Source organism: Colobus angolensis, unplaced genomic scaffold (assembly GCF_000951035.1).
Source record: "Colobus angolensis palliatus isolate OR3802 unplaced genomic scaffold, Cang.pa_1.0 Scaffold336, whole genome shotgun sequence".
NCBI lineage: Eukaryota > Metazoa > Chordata > Mammalia > Primates > Cercopithecidae > Colobus > Colobus angolensis.
This window is the reverse complement of record NW_012116666.1, coordinates 312,622-324,755: the sequence shown is the minus strand read 5'-3', so window position 1 is coordinate 324,755 and position 12,134 is coordinate 312,622. Positions and strand designations below refer to the sequence as shown.

The following is a 12,134-nucleotide window of genomic DNA, read 5'->3' as shown; positions in this document are numbered from 1 at the left end:
GCGGAGCTTGCAGTGAGCCGAGATCCGGCCACTGCACTCCAGCCCGGGCGACAGAGCAAGACTCCGTCTCAAAAAAAAAAAAAAGAAAAGAAAAAGGAAAAAAAAAAGATCACCAATGAAGTAGCTTAAGACCCCTACTTGCAACCCAGAGAATGCATTCTTAATACTGACTGGTAAGGCTAACATTTATTCCCCAAATAGGTCTCTATATGGGACTAGCTTCTTATTTTTTCAGTCTGAAAATACTGAAAGCCACATGATCTCACCATGTTCACTTCATGTATTTTTTTTTTTCTTTGAGATGGGATCTCATTCTGTCACCCAGGCTGCAGTACAGTGGCACAATCATGGCTCACTGCAGCCTTGAACTCCTGGGCCCAGGAGCTGGGACTATAGTAGGCATGCGCCACCACACCTGGATAATTTTTGTTGTGGTTGAAATGGGGTCTTGATATGTTGCCCAGGCTGGTCTTGAATTCCTGGTGATCCTCTCACCTAGGCCTCCCAAAGTGCTGGGATCACAGATGTAAGCCACCATGCCTAGCCCGCTTTATGTATTATGCTTATAATAGTAAACGTAAGTTCTTCTTCATATGCCTTCATTTTATCTCATGAGGAACTAAAGACAAAAATAAATAGAAGTCACTGGAATTAAAAGCAGCAAAGGGTTTCAAGCAGGAGAGTTCTGTGTTTTTAAACTATCACTCTGGCTCCAGAATAGAGAACAAGTTGATGCAAAGCTGAAAGCTGAGGGGTGCCCCACCCCATCCCCCACACGACGGCCAAACAACTAGATCCTGCACAAAGCTGACCGTAACCTGTGTGACTGTCCTCATGAAAAGAAAACGTAACCTGCAACAAAATCCTGGAAGCTGAAACCAACGCGGTGAGCATTATGCAATACAAAGCTGTGGGGACCCTGCACCCAATGTCTGTGTCAGCACTACTATCAGCAGAATGCAGAAGCTGCACTGCGGACACCTGCACCAGCCAGGGCCCTGCAAGGAGGTTCAGATGGTTCCAGATTAGCAGCCTCCCACTTCTCTGCAAAAGCAATAGCATCCCACATAAGGCTCTTTACATTCCCAGAGATTAACATCAAGCAAATAGGAGCTCACAATAGAAGATCACCATAACATACATGGAGCAAAGCCACCCATAAAGGACAGCAGAAGCCAGAAGCCAGAATTCAATCCCCTAGAAACTGCAGGTATTGGAATTATTAGACACAAACTAAAAATAAGTGTTATGCAATGTTTACATAAATAAAAGATGGAAATAAACAATGAACAAGCAACAAGAAACTATTGACAATGATCAGACAGGGCCAAACAGAGTTTTTAGAAATGAACAAAAAGTCAACGTCAAAATAAAAACTCATGGAATGGGTTAAATAGCAGATTACACAGAGCTGAAAGAAAGAGATACCCACCTGGAACACAGAGGTATGTAAAAAATACCCCAAATGTGATATAGACAGAAGACGGAAAATATAAAAGAGAGGTTGAGAAATAAAGTGAAATGCTTTAACATTCATATGTCTAATTGAAGAAAATAGTGGGAGGAGAGGCTACACACACACACACACACACACATACACACACATATATATAAACATATATATACACACACATATACACACACACACATACATATATATACACACACACATATATATATATTTTGAGACAGAGTTTTGCTCTTGCTGCCCAGGCTGGAGTGCAGTGGCGCAATCTTGGCTCACCACAATCTCCGGAGAGGCAATATTTTAATAGTGATGGCTGAGAGGTTTTCATGAGATTCCAATGCAATCCATACATTCAACAGAGAGTTTCTTTTCTTTTTTTTTTCTTTTGCTCTGCCACCCAGGCTGGAGTGCAGTGGTGCAATCTCAGCTCACTGCAGCTTCAACCTCCCAGGCTCAAGTGATCCTCCCATCTAGCCTCCCAAATAGCTGGGACCACAGGTGCGTGCCACAATGTGTGACTAATTTTTCTTAAGTTTCTGTAGAAACAGTCTCCTTATGTTGCCCAGACTGATCTTGAACTCCTGGGCTCCCAAAGTCCTGGGATTATAGGTGTGAACCACCGTGCCTGGCTGGGACAGTATTTTCCAAGTAGAATGAACAAAAAGAAAACTACACCTACACCCACAACACAACAATCCCATTTCTAGGTACGGCCTAACATAATGCTCCAAAAGACACATGCAAGAACGTTCAGTGCAGTTCCATTTGTGAGAGTCAAAAACTAGGAACTACCCAAATGCCCATCAACAGGAGAAAATAATAAACTGTGGTATGTTCACACAACAGAATACCACATAGCAATGCAAATGTATGAACTACAGCAACAACACAGATGATGACAGTTCTCCTAATTGTACATATATATGTATTTTCTTATGTGTATCACACTTTAATAAAAAGTTAAAAAGAGGCTGGACATGGTGGCTCACACCTGTAATCTCAAGGAGGATCCACTTTGGGAGGCTGAGGCCAGAGGATCGCTTGAGGCCAGGAGTTTGAGACCAGCCTGGGCAAAATAGTGAGACTCTATCTCTACAATACATAATACATACATACATACATACATACATACATACATAAATAAATAAATAAATAAAATAAAATAAATAAAAAGTGGCCAGGCGTGGTGGCTCAGGCCTTATGTAATTCCAGTACTTTGGGAGGATGAGGCAGGCAAATCACTTGAGGCCAGGAGTTCAAGACCAGCCTGGCCAACATGGTGAAACCCTGTCTGTAGTAAAAATACACACACACACACACACACACACACAAATCAGCTGGGCATGGTGGTGGGCACCGGTAATCCCAGCTACTTGGGAGGCTGATGCAGGAGAATTGCTTGAACACGGGAGGCAAAGGTTGCAGTGAGCTGAGATTGTACCACTGCACTCCAGCCTGGGCAACAGAGTGAGACTTCATCGCAAATAAATAAATAAAATAAAAATAAATAAATAAAAATAAAAAGTTAAAAACAAAGAAATGCACAGCAAAGAAAAACCACTAAAGATAAAGGTCTCAGAAGTAGCCAGAGCACAAAAGTCAGATACCTACTGTGGGTGGCACAATACTGGCCTCTAACGGAGACTACATGACATTACACAGCAGGGGGACTGAAGGATGTTCATTCTCTGACTGTAGATGACCCTGGATTCTCCAGAGGAACCCAAGGTAATCACGAGGGTCCTTAGAGGTAGAAAGCGGAGGCAGAAGAGTCAGTGTTGGAGTGAGGTGATGTGCGGAGGGCTCGGCCACCCAGGGCTGGCTTCCAGGATGGAAGGACGTCTCAAGCCAAGGCCGCTGGAGAAGGCGAGGCAGGCAGCTCCCCTTGGGGCCTCTGGATGGCCCCGCAGCCCTGCCAGCATCTCACTCCAAGCCCAAGGAGACCCTTTCCTCTTCCAACCTCCAAAACTATAACATTGCACTTTCGTGCCTTGTTAAGCCACCAAGTCCATGGAAGGAAGAGCAGACGGATCAAGGGCCATTCACATTCACGCAGCATCAGCAACCAGGTCTCTGACACGGAGACAAGACATTCCAAGGGCAGAAAGGCGGCCCTTTAATGGCTAATCTAGATTTGTGTCCCTAAGAATACTGTCTTACAAAAATGAAGGAACATTTAAGACACTTTTCAGATAAGCAAAAACAGGAAATTTACTACAAACAGAGTTTCACTAAAGGAATTTCTTTTTTCTGAGATGGAATCTCACTCTGTCACCCAGGCTGGAGTGCAGTGGTGTGATCTTGGCTTACTGAAACCTCTGCCTCTCGGGTTCAAGCAATTCTCCTGCCTCGGCCTCCTGAGTAGCTGGGACTACAAGTGTGTGCCACCATGCCCAGCTAATTTTTGTATTTTTTTTTGGAGACAGAGTTTCGCTCTTGTGGCCCAGGCTGGAGTGCAGTGGCGCAATCTCAGCTCACTGCAACCTCCACCTCCCAGGTTCAAGTGATTCTCCGGCCTCAACCTCCCAAGTAGCTGGGATTACAGGCGCACGCCACCACACTAAGTTCTGTATTTTTAGTAGAGACGGGGTTTCACCACATTGGCCAGGCTGGTCTCGAACTTCTGACCTCAGGTGATCCACCCACCTCGGCCTCCCAAAGTGCTGGGATTACAGGCGTGAACCACCACGCCCCAGCTATTACGAGGTTTTAAATTCCTGATTCCTGGTGGTGCACGCCTATAATCCCAGCTACTCAGGAGGCTGAGGCAGAAGAATCGCTTGAACCCGGGAGGCAGAGGTTGCAGTGAGCTGAGATAGCGCCACTGCACTCCAGCCTGGGCCACAAAGCGAGACTCTGTCTAAAAAAAACAAAAAACAAAAAAACCTCATAACAAAGCCCAGGAGCTGATGGCTTCACTGGTGAATTCTACCACTTAAAGAAGAACTTCTACCACCTCTTCTCAAACTCTTCCAAGAACTGAAGAGAAGGGAACACTTCCAAACTCATTCTATGAGGCATTACTTGATACCAAAGCCAGGCAAGGGCACTACAGACCAAAAAAGAAAACTGCAGACCAATCCGTTATGATGCAAAAATTGATGCTAAAATCCTCAACAAAACACTAGCAAAAAGTTATTGTTTAATGGGTATACAGCTTCTGCTGGGAACAACAATGAAAAAGCTTTGGAAGCGAGGGCTGTGCGCAGTGGCTCACGCCTGTAATCCCAGCACTTTGTGAGGCCAAGGCGGGCTGATCAGCTTTGAGGCCAGCCTGGCTAACATGGTGAAACCCCCTCTCTACTACAAGTACAAAAATAGGCCAGGCTTGGTGGCAGGCGCCTGTAATCCCAGCTACTTGGGAGGTTGAAGCACAAGAATATCTTGAACACAGGAAGCGGAGGTTGCAGTGAGCCGAGATTGGGCCACTGCACTCCAGCACCAGCAACAATGCAAGACTATGTTGTTTTTTTAAAAAAAATAAAAAATAAAAAAAGGCAGCAGGAACTTCCTAACACCAAAGGCGGGACACCAGGGCAGTCAGAGCTGCCCCAAAAGGCCGTCCTGCCCTCTCTCTGCCCAATGGTAGAGCACCAGATGACCGTGGGATTCCGGAACGGGGCTGGGCTCACAACTCCTACTCAGGCTGAAGGGCTACACAGCCCCCATCAGGGGCTGCGAGCTTGTCGGCAGAAAGCGCCATGCAGCACCATTAGCAACAGGGGTCAGTGGGTTAGTTCTGCTTTTTTAGTTTTAAGTTCTTAGTTTTAAGAACGAGTAGAAGCCAAACCTGTCATTCTCTCTCAAATCTACATGTTTCTCCAGAGCCCGGACGACGTCTTCCAGATGTAGAAGTTTGGTTTCCATGTCATCCTTCTCTCTCTCCAGCGCTATTTTGGTCTCTCCCTCTTCCGGGGCGGCAAGCTGCTCCTGCCCGGAACCCCGTCGGTCCGCCAGCTGGAGGTGGGGTGGCAAGGACCCTCTCCTGGCGACCTCCACGCTGTGCTCCTGGTACGCAGACTCCAGGGCGCCCTCGGCCCGGGCCTGCTCCTCCGAGGCCTGCCCCTGGGTGCCCCTGCTCCAGCTTCGCTCTCGCTCTTCCTGAATGGCCTGTGGACTCTCAGCCTGTCCCCTGCACGAAGCGGCCGGGCTCAGGGGTGACTCCCACATCCGTGGCTGGGTTTGCGAGGCGTCCCCCTCTGTTCCCAGCAGAGGCAGCTCCCGGGGTCCAGGCTGCTCCAGCCCCGCGGGCACACCGAAAAGCTCTGGCTCCTCTGGGACAGTCCCCCAATCCACCCCACAGGGCTGTACGTGTGACCACCTCTCTGAAGGCCCGTGGGATGCCGGGGCAGGGGCGGGGCCCGGGCTCTTCGTGGCTTCCGCGTCCTGGGCTTGCCTGCAGCGAAACCCGGCTCCTGCCGCCTCCTCGGACTCTCCGCCATCGCCTGGGGCCAGCCAGGCCAGTGGCCGCTCCCCATAGCACGGGCTCAGTGACAGGAGGCCACGTGCCCCCTCCTGGCCACTTCCTGCCACCAGCCCTTCTTTTGGCAGGGCCCCCAGCATCTCTGCTTCCCGGGAGAGCCCGTCCACTTGCTTCCCACCGGCAAGCTCCAACTCCTCCTCCTCGAGGGCCAATGATGCGCACATCTGGGCGCCCTTCTCGCTCGCACACGGCTGCAGCTTCAGTGCACTCTCCAAGTTCAGCTGCTCCGACCTCCGGCTCCCGTGTGGCAGGGGTCCCTGCAGCGGCTCCTCCAGCTCCAACGTCAGGTCTCTGCGAGCGGGCAGGGCTCTCAGCCCCAACAGCTCTCCGCTCAGCTCCGCCTCGGCCTCTCTCCTGCAGAAATAGAACCCTCACACACCACAGCCCTGCCTCCCCCAGCCCCTCTCTCGGGTTTGAAAAGTCTGCCCAGCTGTTTCAATGGCTGCGACCTCCTCTCTCTGTGGCTGGCTTTCTTTATCCCTCCTCGCCTCCCTCAGCCCCAGCTTCAACCTATACCCTGGGCCCTACTTAAGAGTCCACAAGAGGATCTGCCCCACGGGGCGAGGTTCAGCACACGGAAGCCCAAGCACGAACCCTTTCCATGTGGAGTGTTCATATGGAAGATGGCCGCCACCAAGCAGGACCCGGTTGCAGCCCCTCGGCCATGCAGGTCGCGTTCTAAGCCCTCACAGGCTCCCAACTGGACAGGGCAAACACAGGACGTGGCCCACACTGCAGTGGGTTCTACAGGATTGCGCTGGAGACCCAGAGCCAAAACTGTCCCCTAAATCCCCAAAGCTGCTGGGCCTTGGGACCTCTGGCGGCCTGCAGGAGAGTCCAGTGGAAGCGAAGTGAGGGCCGGCAAGACTACAGCACCAGGAGGGGTATGTGGTCCATGCCTGGCCAGGGCAGGGGAGCAAGGAAGTAGTCAGAGGGGGCTCTGCCTCCAAGCGTTGGCAGATCGGGAGTCCTGCAGAGTGGGGACAGCAGTTCCCCAGGAGCAGGCTGCCAGAGACAGCTAGGGGTGGGGGCCAGGTGCAGAACGGCCTGGATGCTGAAAGGAGGGGGGCTGCTGGTGCCTGCTCCTCTGTCCCCAGTGGGGTCTGCAGGGACTCTGACCCAGTCTCTTACCACATGCTCTTGGCTTTAAGGGGAAATAGCTGAAAGCCTGGGGAGGCACAGGATGGAAAGATGACTTTTTTTTTTTTTTTTTTTGAGACAAGAGTCTTCCTTTGTGGCCCAGGCTAGAGTGCAATGGCAAGATCTCAGCTCACTGCAACCTCCGCCTCCCAAATTCAAGTGATTCTCCTGCTTCAGCCTCCCAAGTAGCTGAGATTACAGGCGCCTGCTACCATGCTCAGCTAATTTTTTGTGTTTTTAGTAGAGACAGGGTTTCACCATGTTGGCCAGGCTGGTCTCGAACTCCTGAGCTCAAGCGATTTACCCGCTTTGGCCTCCCAAAGTGCTAGGATTATAGGTGTGAGCCCCTGTGTCCGGCCAGAAAGATGACTTTCTATCTGTCAGGCTGGGGGTGGCCCGGTCAGTGTGGTGGGAGGGCCCATCCTCTTCTAAGCCGGGGCCAATGCTCTCCACAGGACAGTGGGTGCCAGCTGAGCAGCAGCCTGTCTGCGATGACCAGGCACTTCCTCTCCTACCTCACATGCCCCCAAGAATAGACACGGTCACTTCACATGTAGCCCACACCAGAACACACAAAACACCAGTGCAGGCTTTCTGTAAGCCTTCTATCTCGCTTGCACACCTGAGCCTTTTTGGGAATCTCACTAACCCAGCTGGCCATCTTTCCCATTGTCGAGGGCTTCAGGCCTTTCCCTATTTCCCCACACACTACCCTGCCTGGCCCTGGAGAAGTGGGCGGCTCTGAGCAAGGGAGGCGATGCTCCTGCCAGGCACGGCTGAGGCAGAGGGTACAGAGCACTGGGCTGTTTCTACACAGTGAACGGCTTCACGGCCCATGCTTCAATGTATATTTTAAATTTAGAGCCAAAATCCTCGTGCCAAGACCTGTTCTTTTGGCACTCACCCATCTGCCCAGAGGAAAACCACCCAGTCAGGAGGCACAGCAATTCTGAGTTGTTTCCTAAATCTAATTTCAAATTTTGGTTCTTGGCAAGAAACCCCAGACTTGAAATCTCGAAAGAAGCCAGCCGGACCTGATCTGCCGCAGGTGGCTCTGATGCCGCAGGGCCAGACCACACAGTGCCTGGGTGCAGCAGGGCGCCAGGCCCATCCACTCAGGCTCGGGGCCGTGGGCTGTGTCCTGCAGCTGCTCCTGTAGGCCCCAGATGACCTCCTGAGACTTCTCGTGGCGCTCCTCCAGGTCAGCCTTCTGACCCTCCAGCACGCTGACCTCACACCTGCGAGCCTGCTCCGCGTCCTTCCTCTCCTTCTCAAAGTTTCTTTTCAGTGCCGCAATTTCCCTTTCGTAGTAATTTACCTAAAACGAGAAACATGAGCCCCGTGGACCAGGAGGCCCTAAAAATGATCTGGCTGCTGCCACAACACAGAAACATGAAGCCGCCTGGTACAGTGTGCAGAGACCGCCTGGCACAGTGTGCAGAGACCGCCTGGCACAGTGTGCAGAGACCGGCCTGGCACAGTGTGCAGAGACCGCCTGGCACAGTGTGCAGAGACCGCCTGGCACAGTGTGCAGAGACCGCCTGGTACAGTGTGCAGAGACCGCCTGGCACAGTGTGCAGAGACCGGCATCCTGGCACAGTGTGCAGAGACCGCCTGGCACAGTGTGTAGAGACCGGCATCCGGGCCCACTGAGGTGCCAGGGTGTGCTGAAGGGGACAGAGACATGAATGCTGGTGGTGCTCCCCAGGGCCTAGTGAGGTGCGAGTCACCTATTCCCCCTGAGGCAGGGCGGCACGCAGGGACAGGAAGCTCGGGGCTCACTAGAGCATCTGGCTGAGCACTGCAAGGGACACAGAGGGTAGAACGTTTGCAGAACCTCGGGGTGACTCTGAACAGTGTGGAGACCCTCAGTGGAAGGAATACCATCCAACCATGTGTGGGCAGGGCTCATCGAAGCTTCCAGTTAATCCTTCAGGGATCCCCCAGGGCATGGCCGCAGGCAGCTCCACCTAGCTGCTACTCAGACGGAGGAACTGGACACATGACAAGTCGTGGGCACTGTCCCTCAAAAGCCACCACAGTCTAGGAACAGAACAGGGCTAAGTTCATCCTGACAGCTTCATCCAGGATGGCCCTGGCCTCAAAGCCACTGAGCAACGTCGGGGGCAAATGCCAGGACACTCAGGCTTGGAGCACAGCCAGTAACTGATTCCCACCCACAGACTGGCAAGGAGGGCTGGCCACGGCGCTGCCTCAAGTGTCCCCTTGTGACACTCTAGAGCATCACACCATTCCCTTCCCGTCAGTCATCCTATGTCCTGTGTCCTTCCAAAGAGGGTTCGGGGAGCCTGTCAGTTTTATTTGCATTTCCCTACAAACTTACCTCCCGACGGGCTCACAATGAGACGAAGGATTCCAGGGCAGACACACGTGGAAATGTCAGTGTGGCCAAGTAAAGCTGCTCGACACACAGCAGCTGCTCCCAAGGGCCCCACAGCCCCACGCTCACCTTGGTCTCCAGCTGGGTCCTGAGGTCTTGGTAATGCTCCTTCACCTGCTCCATCATCAGCTCCGTTTCTATACTCACTGGAACAGAATTACCCAGGAATGAAATGCCTGCAAACAAGAGGACACTTCCGTTTGTCACACTGAGGATGCCACGGGGGCCCCTTCCAAACCTTCCAGTGAGGGGCAGGCGGTGCTGGCCGTGAGGATGACACTGCGTCCTGAAAGTCAGCACTCCTCAGTACGCAGCATTCCGTAATTTACCACAACACTCAGAGATGAGAATAGGTAGCTCCCCACATCATTCACAGGAGCCCCTTCAGTCTCTAAAATACGCTGTGCTGTGGTACATTTACTGCACCCTAAATCCTGTTTGCTGAAGATGTCAGGGTCACGGAGGAAATGGAAGGATGGAGTGGGCTATGGCACAGCAGATCCCTGGTGGTGCAGAGCTTTAGATGATGTGCAGATGACCAGAGCGCTGTGCACGGAGATTACCTATCTATTTAGATAACCTTTTCTTGGTGGTCCTATGTTATTATTTCATCACACAAATGATGCCAGGTTCTGAGAGACAAGTCTGGCACACTAACCCCTGCTGGAATTAGCGCTCTGAGGCTGATGGGCAGGGAGGTGTGACGGCCAGCGGCGTCCAGGTGGGACATCAATGGGGCTACAGACCCACAGTCACCACCCTGGGTACAGGCAATCCTGGATATGTGTGTTTACGGGATGGGTGGCCGGCGGGGTCTTGCTCCTCCCTGCAGCTTCCTGAGAGTCTGCCAGGTGTCGGGGCTGCGCCTTGGGAGCCTGACTCCAATCCAGGAGCCAGCAAGGGAGGGGGTGCCTTAGGGGTCCCGGGAGGTCGGTCTCACATGCACAAAAGCCCCCACTAGGCTCCCCTAGGAGGTTCCCATATTGCCTATTTTTTTTATTTTATTGAGTAAACAGTCTCAGGGCAAAAGGAGAACTCTGAAGTTCTCCCAGGATTACAGATGGCAGCAAAATCTTCTCTGAGGGGCTGAGGTTGCCATGACGGGGGAGCGAGGGAAGCAGCTGGGACTGCTGGGTCCCCATGGGCTCCTGTCATAGCCGTGGACACGGAGCCACGTGCACTGAATGCTGCTATTGGGTGGGCAGAGGCCGCCCCATCCTCCAAAAGGAGCACTGCAGACCTCAAGGGCGGCTGCAGCACCTGGACCCCCATTCTCTCTGCAGAGGAGCCAGAGACACTTCGACGTGGGTTCTGGGGCCTCTGGGTCCGTGGAGTTTGTCCTAGTCCCATTGGCTGGGAGCACAGGGGCACTCGGTCAGGTGGGGCCGCTCCCCTTGGTGCCTGGTGCCTCCCTGCCTCACTGAGACTTGGGGGGTGGCGCCAGCTACCACATCACAAAGAAGCAGCAAGGGCAAGCCCGACAGCCTCCGTCTGAATAGGCCTGAGTACTGGGAGGCCCCAGCACATTCACCGGGATTTAGCTCTTCAGTCTCAGCAAATACCGTGTCACTGAAACAGCTCTCAGATGTGGGAAGAGCCTGGGCCAGAACTGGGGCTGCCCAACCTCAGCCTCCCTTCCTCCTCCCTCTCCAGGTGACCTTCCGTGTTGCAAGGTCACCCTGTGGCATTACTGGATCCTCCTTGGAAAGACCCTGCAGAGCAGACCACCTCCCTTCAGGTCACAGCAACATCATCATCTTCATCATCTCCACTCTCCTTTCCTGGCTCTGGGCCTTGGTGTCAACAGCAGGCCTTGGGTCAGCCCCCTTCCAGGGACAGGCTCCTACCTGCTGGGCCGAGTCCAGAGAGCTGCCGTCTGCACCCACCCGGGCTCCATGAGGGGCTGTGCTGGTTTTTGGGCAGCCGCGCCCACAGGCCTTCCAGCTCAGCTTGCAGCTCATCGTTGCGGTCCTGCAGGTCCTGCAGGGACAGAGCCAGACACCTCCTCTAGCAGCTGCAGCTATTCAGCCCAGCGAGATGGCTGAGCTGGCCTCCAGGAGGGTCCCCTGCAGGTGAGGTGCACTGTGAGGTGACAGCCTGTTGCTTCCCAGCTTCCTGCAGGAAACCATCTGGATTTTAAGTCGCTAACGACATGGTGAGATAAGCCAAAACAAAGGTCCTTTCTTGACTTTCTCTGCCCTACATCACTTTTAAAAACTTTTATTTCTACTTTATTTATTTAGAGACAGAATCTTGCTCTGTTCCTCAGGCTGGAGGGCACTGGCGCAATCTCAGCTCACTTCAGCCTCATCCTACCAGGTTCAAGCGATTCTCCTGCCTCAGCCTCCCAAGTAGCTGGGATTACAGGTGTGCGCCACTACGCCTGGTTAATTTATTGATTTATTTTTGTATTTTTAGTAGAGACAGGGTTTCACCATGTTGGTCAGGTTGGTCTCAAACTCCTGGCCTCAAGCGATATGCCCGCCTCAGCCTCCCAAAGTGCTGGGATTACAGGCGTAAGCCACCATGCCCAGCCCTTACATCACTTTCTTTTTTTTTTTGAGACTGCGTCTTGCTCTGTCGCCCAGGCTGGAGTGCAGTGGCCGGATCTCAGCTCACTGCAACCTCCGCCTCCCGGGTTC

The 12,134-nt window shown here is 52.7% G+C and overlaps 1 protein-coding gene across 1 annotated transcript in view; it reads right to left on the bottom strand.

Moving 5' to 3' along the window:
- Positions 1-12,134, bottom strand: part of NINL (ninein-like) — a 167,231-nt gene that overhangs the window by 17,320 nt on the left and 137,777 nt on the right. The window contains exons 14-17 of the mRNA XM_011952171.1: positions 11,340-11,472; positions 9,562-9,668; positions 8,126-8,409; positions 5,259-6,305 (exon numbers count right to left, since the gene is read on the bottom strand). Coding sequence (XP_011807561.1) covers positions 5,259-6,305; positions 8,126-8,409; positions 9,562-9,668; positions 11,340-11,472 — 1,571 coding nt within the window. The remainder of the gene's footprint in view (positions 1-5,258; positions 6,306-8,125; positions 8,410-9,561; positions 9,669-11,339; positions 11,473-12,134) is intronic.